At 55.8% G+C, this 7,877-nt stretch overlaps 1 protein-coding gene across 1 annotated transcript; it reads right to left on the bottom strand.

Moving 5' to 3' along the window:
• Window positions 1-1,340: 1,340 nt before the first annotated feature.
• MLN (motilin) lies at window positions 1,341-7,663 on the bottom strand. Its single transcript, XM_004590467.2, has 4 exons — window positions 7,547-7,663; window positions 5,923-6,039; window positions 2,135-2,252; window positions 1,341-1,351 (listed from the first exon to the last, which is right to left on the bottom strand). The coding sequence occupies exons 1-4, from the start codon at window positions 7,661-7,663 to the stop codon at window positions 1,341-1,343; spliced, it is 363 nt and encodes a 120-aa protein (XP_004590524.2).
• Window positions 7,664-7,877: the final 214 nt, after the last annotated feature.

Raw genomic sequence — 7,877 nt, 5'->3', positions numbered from 1 at the left:
TGTCTTTTTCTCCTTTCTCTCCTGGGAGCCCTGTGACTGCAGCCCTGTCTGTCAATTTTTAAAAAGGTTTATTTATCTTTATTGGGAAGGCAGATCAGATTTATGGAGAGAAGGAGAGACAGATCTTCCATCCACTGGTTGACTTCCCAAGTGGTTGCAGTGACCAGAGCTGAGCTGATCTGAAACCAGGAGCTTCTTTCAGGTTTCCCACATGGGTGCAAGGTTCCAAGGCTTTGGGCCATCCTCAACTGCTTTCCCAGGCCACAAGCAGGAAACTTGATGGAAAGTGGAGCAAAAGGGACATAAACCAGCACCCAAATGGGATCCCAACTCATGCAAGATGAGGACTTTAGCCACTGAGCCATTGAGCCAGGCCCTCTGTGCCCATTTCTTTCTAACATTGCCCACAGTCAAATCCCTTTGATCACAGGACATATATGGAAATGAGCCTCATGGCAGGGGCTGGGGGGCATGCAAGAGTTGAGTATTCCTTGGGAGAATTCAGAGGGTCTTTTTAAAGGTCAGGGCCTTCTTATCCTGACAGTCACTTTCTGTGGCTAAGCACAGGTGACACTTGGGGTGGGTGAAAATAAGACGTGAACTTGGATGCCTAATCGCTGTGACCTATAGGGAGAGGGACTGCTATTCCCACATGTCCCCAGTATATAAATAAATGAGCATTCATTTAATGTAAAATTAAGTTAGGGTGAGATGTTCCTCCAGTTTTGTTTAGAAGGCAGAAATAAGTGGGTTGACTGATTTTGCTGTGGACACTGCCGTGTGAAGTCACAAGGTGACAATAATCATAGTGATTTGCTCTTTGCCGGCTCCTCCGTCCCCAGATCTCAGAGCAGAGATTACCACCTTGCTTTTGCAGAGGCTCATTGAGGCTAAAGGGCTGGCTGGAAGTCACTCAGCAAGGGGCTTAGTGCAGAAGCCTGGAAATCGTCCGGTCCATTAGACCTGCAGTGGGGCTGTGAGCAGAAAGCAGACGGGAAGCTGGGAGACCCGGTGTGCATCTGTCACCTCACACACAACAGGAGAAGCTGTGCTGAGTCCTTCTGCACTGTAGATGGAGTTAATTCCTGAACTCCGCACTTGCCAGGGGTGCTCCCTGTGCGCTACCATGGACAGCTCCTCAGAGCCCTCCGTCCTTCCCCTCCCAACTTTTGGAAACCAGTGTATTAACTAAGCAGATTTCTGTCGATTACGTGCTTTATTTGCTGGAGAGGGTTTCTGGGAAGAAGGGATTTTCCCTTCCAAGCCGGGCTGGTGGGTTGGCAGACTTTTTGTGTGGAAGAGGACTTCTGACTCCATTCACCTTCTGCTGGACGGGGCCGTCACAGAGCTCCTGGGAAGAAGCAAAGGCTGCAGTGGGGTGGGCAGATCCTCCTGGGAAGCCATCTCCTGAGACCCTCGAACCCAAATGCCCACTTGCCAGGTGGAGGCTGGCAGCTAGAGGTGGGTGCTCAAGCCTGGAAGCTCTCTTTGACTCCCATTTAACCTTACACCTGCTCCATCTCTACACCGCTTCCCCTAAGTATCTGTCTTTGCCTCCTGGGGACCAGAAGTCATTAGTGGCAGTTTGTGAGATCTAGCCTGGCAAACACAACTCAGGCAGAGTTTGAACTGGGTGAGGCCAACTGGAGCTTAGCTCTTTGATGTGTCCTATAGGAAAAAATAACAAATTTTGCAGCAGCACAGCCTATCTTTATAATCTATGTATCCACGAATGTTGTTGCAAGGGGTGGTCCCCTTGAAACAACACATAAATAGCAGCAGCGCTGGGAGGGGTAGGAGTTTCTTTGGAACAACCGCTCAGCTTTGGTGGGATTTGGGGAGGGTTGGGCTGGACAAGGAGGCTGACTGGGCATTGCGGCCTTGTCTAGAAGGGTGTGCAGACTGGGACTTGAGCCACCCTGAGACTTGAGCTGGAGAACTGGGGCCCCTGGCTACCAGCGATGTCAGTGCCTGCCCACACTGAGATTGAGCCCCCTGCCCCCACCTCAGAGAAGCCAGCTCGCTGTTGTCAAGTGCAAAAGAGGAAAACCAACAACAGCCCGATGGAGCAGGGCAGTGAGGGGGTGCTGAGCCCAGCCCCAGCAGCAGCTGCGATGCCCCACCCTCCCTGTACCGTGCTGGACTGACAGCGGCGGCGGTGGCAGCTCACTCAGCAGCCCTTCAAGGGCGGCCCGGTACTTTTCCAGCTTCCTGGAGTTCATCCTCCATCCAATTTCCACGGGAGCAGTCAGCTGTGAAATAAGGCAGAGTTAACAAGAAGGGAGAGATGCGTAGAGGGCCATTAACCCTTGGGGATCCTGCTAGGGGAAGGAGGGACACATGGGAGTCACCCCTTTATGGTCTCCCCACTGTTAGCATCCCCTGGGTCCCTTGGGTCCTTTGGAAATTGTGGCTCACTCCCCTTCCCCCCACCAGGAAGCTGGGGGTCTGCTGGAAGTCCTCCTGGCTTTTGAGACAGAGAGGAGCTCAATAGCAGACCTTGGTGGTGCCTTCCCGCATTCTAGGTGCCGTTCCCAGGGCTTTGGTACAGTCCCCTGGTATCCACAGGGTTGAGCGGGGGAGGGATTGGCTCCAGGACTCTCCAACACTAGCCTCCAGGGACATGGAAGTCTCATGGTGCTCAAGTCCCCCCTCTGAAATGGTGCAGCATTTGTCACCCATACAATGCTCCTGTCTACTTTAAATCATTTGTAGATTACTGCTAAGCCCCAACCCCACACAGATGCTAAGAAGCAGTGACTGGGCTACATGTTAAGGGAATAGTGATAAGAAAAGGTCGGGTTGTGCTTGGCAGAGACACCATGTAAATGCTGCCTGAGCCTCATGGCTGGTTTAGTCTGAGCAGGCTCAGGCTGCAGACACAGCACAGGGTGGGGTGAGGGGCTGCTGGCAGGAGACCAAGCCCACTCGAGATGCCCAGGAGGCAGGCATGATCAGTATCTCTTTCTTACATATGTGGAAACTGAGCAGGTATAATAAGTAGCTCAAGGCCATACAGGTGCAGAGCAGCAGAGGAAGAAGCTCCTATAGAGGAAGGTGGCCTGGCTCCGGAGTCTGTGTCTATCTCCCAATGCCAGGCTCTTGCACTGTGGGGACACAGTGAGACTGTTGGGAACCGCTTGGAGGTGTTTTGCCCCAAGGTGGCATACTGGTGGATAGCCTTGCCTCCTCCAGTGTTTCCCATTGCTATAGTTGTGTGGCACTGGGGCTCTGGCGTCTACTTCCTGGATGTGGGAAGTGGGCTCAGATCTGCTCTGGAGATCCCAGGAACAGGGATGGCTGAAGGCATCCGTGTGGGGCATGGGTTCAGGTCCTGCCTGTCCAGCCACTAGCTATCCTTGTGCCTCTATTTCTAGGCCTCACTTTCCTCACTTGAAGATGAAGAGGCTGAACTGGCAAATTCTGGAAGGACCACCCCACCCACCCCAGCCTCTGAGAGCCCACTCTGTGCCCTTCACTGCTCCATCCCCAGTAACCAGTGTGTGTGTGTCATTTATTCACTGTGGTTCTACAGGGGGAGGGGCCACTCCAAGACCCTCCCTCATGCCCTCCCTCTCCCAGCAGGGGGAAGCTGTGCTGGATGTACTTGCATATGCACCATGGAAACTGCATGGCTGCCTACAACTCCAAGTCAGTCCCACAGGCTTTCACAGGGCCTCTGGTGAGGTTCCCCTTGCCAGCCTGGGGACTTGCCCCAGCTCCACCTTGACAGATTGGGTGGAGGATAGGTGGGGTACACCTGTGAAGGTGGGGACCCGTGCCCAGGCCACCAGCATGTGCCTGAGGATGTGGGAAGGTCTCCAGCCTGCGTGTGCTGCTGGCTCCATTCCTGCGTGGCCTTGGCAAGGCCCTGGCCCACTCTGGACATCTGGGGCTCTGACACCTGCACCTAACCCTTCTCTTCTCTGTCTGTCCCTCTGGGGGCTCACTTTCCCAGAGCTGGTGGGAAATTCCACCCAGTTATTCCTGATTTATGTCTCCAGCCCCAACCTTGTTCCTGAACTTTGTCTCCTTCTGCACACACAGCGGTATCACACAGTTCACAGGTCTTGCCTGGCCTCCCAATCTCCCTCTCATCAAACCATCTTTCAGGGTCTTCGCAGCCTCACTTGGGGGCAAATCTTTCCCCAAGCCCTGACCTCAGCTTCAAGTGGATGCTGTGGGCTTCCCTGGCAAGGTGTCTCCTGAATGCAGCCTCCTGTCATGGCCACCTCAGGCTGAGCATCCCTCTCTCCCCATGCAGTAGCCTCTCCGGTGGTCTCCCTAACTCTGTCTTCCTCCCTTCGGTCTGCACATCACGGCAGCTGGGAAGCCCCCATTGGAATGTCAGCCAGAGTTGGGAGTTCAGCAGAGTGGTTAAATTTGCCGGGGATGTCTGCATCTCCTATTGGGTTCTGGTGCCATCTCCTCTTTGGATACCAGCTCCTTGCCTGCAGGCACCCTGGGCGGTAGCAGTGATGACTCAAGTACTTGAGTCCCTGCCATCCCCTGGGGAGACCCTGATGGAGGAGTTGCAGGTTCTGGGTTTCATCTTGGCCTAGCTCCAGCTATTGCAGGCATTTGGAGAGTGAACCAATGGATAAATCTCTCTCTCTTTCTCTCTCTCTGCTGTTCAAACATATATATATGTCTGTGTGTGTGTGTATATATATATATATGTAAAACTCATGTCCTTCATGATTTCCTTAAAGCCCATGGACTCAGCAGAGGGAACTCCAAGTGCAAACACCAGTCTATGAAGGCCACAGCCTGGCTCCCATGCTCCCCCACGCTGCTCTGCTCCAGCCTCTCAGCCTCCTGCAGGCACTAGGCCCAGCTTCTCCTGCCCCAGGGCCTTTGCACTGGCATCCCCCAGGCTTCCAATGTTCACTCCTAACTCTCTGCACCAATACCATTGACTGGCAGAGCTAGTTCCAGTGTCCCCTCCCCCCAATTTAAAATTGCAGCCTGTTTCAGCTCCTCCCCCAACAGTCTTGCTGCACAGCCCCTCTTCCTGCGACAATTCTGCACAGCTCACTCCTTTCCCTGGAACATGGTCTGATTCCGGATCTCCCTGAATCTTGCTCCCCCCACGGGAGTGTGAGCCCCTTGGCAGCTAAGAACTGGCTCTGTGTCCATCCCCTGGTAACCAATGTGTGTGTGTCCATCCCCTGGTAACCAATGTGTGTGTGTGTGTGTGTGTGTGTGATTTATTCACTGTGGGAGGGTCCAGAGCTGACTGCATTCCAGGCTCTCCCCAGCCTCGATGGGCCAGTGCTGAAGGACAGGGCCTAGGTGGAACTGGCCACCGCTCCTGGTGTCCTGCCCGGGAAGATGGAACAGGCCCCCTCCCCCCAACCCCTACACACACCCCTGACCCTCTAGGACTGCAGCTGCTCTCACTGGTCTCTTGCACCACCCCACACATGACCTCCCTGCTTGCACCTTGTCTCTGCCCTTCATGGCTCCTTGGGGCCTTGCCTAGCGTGGGCACCACACGCTGCCTGAGCTGTCCCTGCTGACCTCGCTCGCCCTGCCCCCTGCCATAAGGGCCTGGAACCTATCTGATGCCCCCAAATGGCTTCTGCACTCACTGCTGCTCCTCTGTGAGACCCTTGCACCAGTTCTCCCTTGGATTGAAAATCAAAATGCTACCTCTTCCGAGACAAGGCAAATGTCCCAACATCCCCCCTGAAAAGCGAATGTCCCAGCATCCTGCCTGTACATCTTCCTTGGGTGTCCAAAATGACCGATGTGTCCCATGCTGCGACTGTCCCTCCCTGCCAGGATGGGGTGCTTGGGTGTCTGCTTGCTACTGAATCTAGACTATTCCAGGACTGACTGTGGTGGGTGGGCTCGCCTGTTCACCAGGCTGGCGGGGGTGGGGCAAGGTGGGGTGAGGTGGAGAGAGCTGTGTCTCACCTGGTTCCTTCTGCTTTCCTCTTCCAGGGCGGGTCCTGCAGGTACCCAAGCAGCTGCCGGCTCCGCCCTCTGCTGAACACTCAGGGATTTTGCATGCCCACGGTGCCGTTCCCTTTCCTAGGGCAGAGGGCTGCATCAAAGCACAGGCCCTCCCGCCGCCGCGGCCCTCCCCAGGGCCCTCCTGCACCAGGCATCTCCGACTCACGGAGGACTAAGGGTGCCCTTGAGCTGCCCCCGCCCAGGGGCTGCTGCCGAGGAGAGGCACTCCCTCTCCTTCCTTGATAGTTAAAACATCTGCACAAGGATTGTTACTGTTAATTAAGCGAAGAAGCTGAAAATAATGGCTGCCCTTCGCGTGTATTCAGGGTGCAAATGTGTCTTTCTTAGCAGAGAGCCAATAAAAAAGCTAGCAAAACAGCCTGGGCTGGGAGGGCGCCGTGGGGGTGGCCCGGGAGCTCTGAGTTCCCGCGAGGTGATTGATGAACGGCAGATCCGTGAGATGAACGGCGAGGTAGCAGCCTGCAGCTTCCCAGTGAAATACGGGCCTGGCAGTTACAGCAGGAGAACCGCGCAGCTGCTCAATGCGGTGCGTCCCATCGTTACTGCTTTGCTCACTCAGGCTCTGCGGCACTCAAGGGCTTCCGGCAGCCGTCTGCCCCCCAATCCTGGAGACCCTGTGCGTGCAAGTGCACCCCGGTCCTTTGCCCAGGCTCTCTAAAGACTCCCATGGGATACTGTTGTGGGCTTCCTCCTGCTTAGAGCTGCGGGGATGACAGAACCGCTGGTCACCTCCTGGCAGAGTTGAGCCGGTATAGGGCCTGCGACAGTTCCTCCATCACCACCCACAGCTGTCACAGACAGAGCCATGAGACCTCCCAGAGAGCTCATGCCAGGGTGGCAGGGCATGAAAGTTCCATTTCTGCTGTCTGCATAGAACAGGGAAAAAGTGCTGGGTGGGCAGAGCGCCAGCCTGGTGCTCATGAGCACCCGCCGGCTGAGTTCTATCCACCTGCCTTGTTTCCAATCTGGGTTCCCAGATGGGAGTTCTTGCAATAGATGCATAGAATCCACCTTCCTGCAGCCCCTGGCACCCCTCACTGGCTCGCTTCTCATCTTGCGAGTTCCTTAGAGTTCCCCTGGCCCCCAAAACCTCCCAGTGGCGGGATCTCCCCTTCCACTGGGCATTGGGATTACTTAGGACACCACCCATCATGTCCCACTGTGACATCTCTTTTGTCTCTGGGTGTTACTTACTTTTCTGACCCTGTCTTGGCTCCCTGAGGGCAGCCCCCTGGTGACCCAGAGAAGGGCCTCAGACATTCCCCAGCTGGGTCATTGAGGGTGTCCCCCAAGGTACAGGCAGGGCGGGACAGACTGTGGGCCAGTGACTCTTGCGTGGGGACACCAGTGAAGACAGGAGAGTGGCGGGAGTGCAGGTGATCGTGACTCCAGGGCTTTGTGTGTCCTTGGCTTCACTGCGCAGCACCCAACACAGGCTTGCAGAGGAGTCCTTAGGCCTGGGAGGGACCGAGCCCCCCTCGGGCAGAGCACAGCTGTCGCTCAGCCGCTCAGCCGCTCAGCCGCTCAGCCGGGTCAGTATGCAGGGACTGCAGGGCGTCCTTACCTGCATTCTCTGGAGCTCGCTGTAGGTGAAGATGGGGACGAAGGCTTCCATCTGGGAGGCCAGCATTGAGACCACATGCACCATTAACAGGGTAGCCACAGCCTTGCGCGACACCATCTTGTAGCTGGACAACAATGAGCGGCTCCCATCAGCCTGGAGAGGCTGCTGCACTGGGGAGGGAGCCCTCAGCTCCGTGCCTGCAGCTTTGTGGCTTGCAGCCAGCACTTAGCCACCCTGGATGTGGGCCTGGGGTCAGCCACCCTCTGCCCTGGAATTGGGAGAGCTGATCAAGTTCGCGGGGAAGGCTACTCACCCCTGCCACATGCCTGCC

Source organism: Ochotona princeps, chromosome 1, assembly GCF_030435755.1.
Source record: "Ochotona princeps isolate mOchPri1 chromosome 1, mOchPri1.hap1, whole genome shotgun sequence".
In the NCBI taxonomy this organism is placed as follows: Eukaryota; Metazoa; Chordata; class Mammalia; order Lagomorpha; family Ochotonidae; genus Ochotona; species Ochotona princeps.
The sequence above is the reverse complement of the archived record's forward strand: the minus strand, read 5'-3'. Positions and strand labels throughout refer to the sequence as shown.

Bases quoted from the DNA above. Each gene is read 5' to 3' on its own strand.
- MLN (XM_004590467.2), bottom strand. From the start codon at position 7,663: ATGGTGTCGCGCAAGGCTGTGGCTACCCTGTTAATGGTGCATGTGGTC. The intron at 6,040-7,546 runs GTAAGGACGCCC...CCTCTGCCCTAG, and splicing joins GCGAGCTCCAGAGAATGCAG to GAAAGGGAACGGCACCGTGG. The intron at 2,253-5,922 runs GTGAGACACAGC...CTTATTTCACAG, and splicing joins AGGAAAGCAGAAGGAACCAG to CTGACTGCTCCCGTGGAAAT.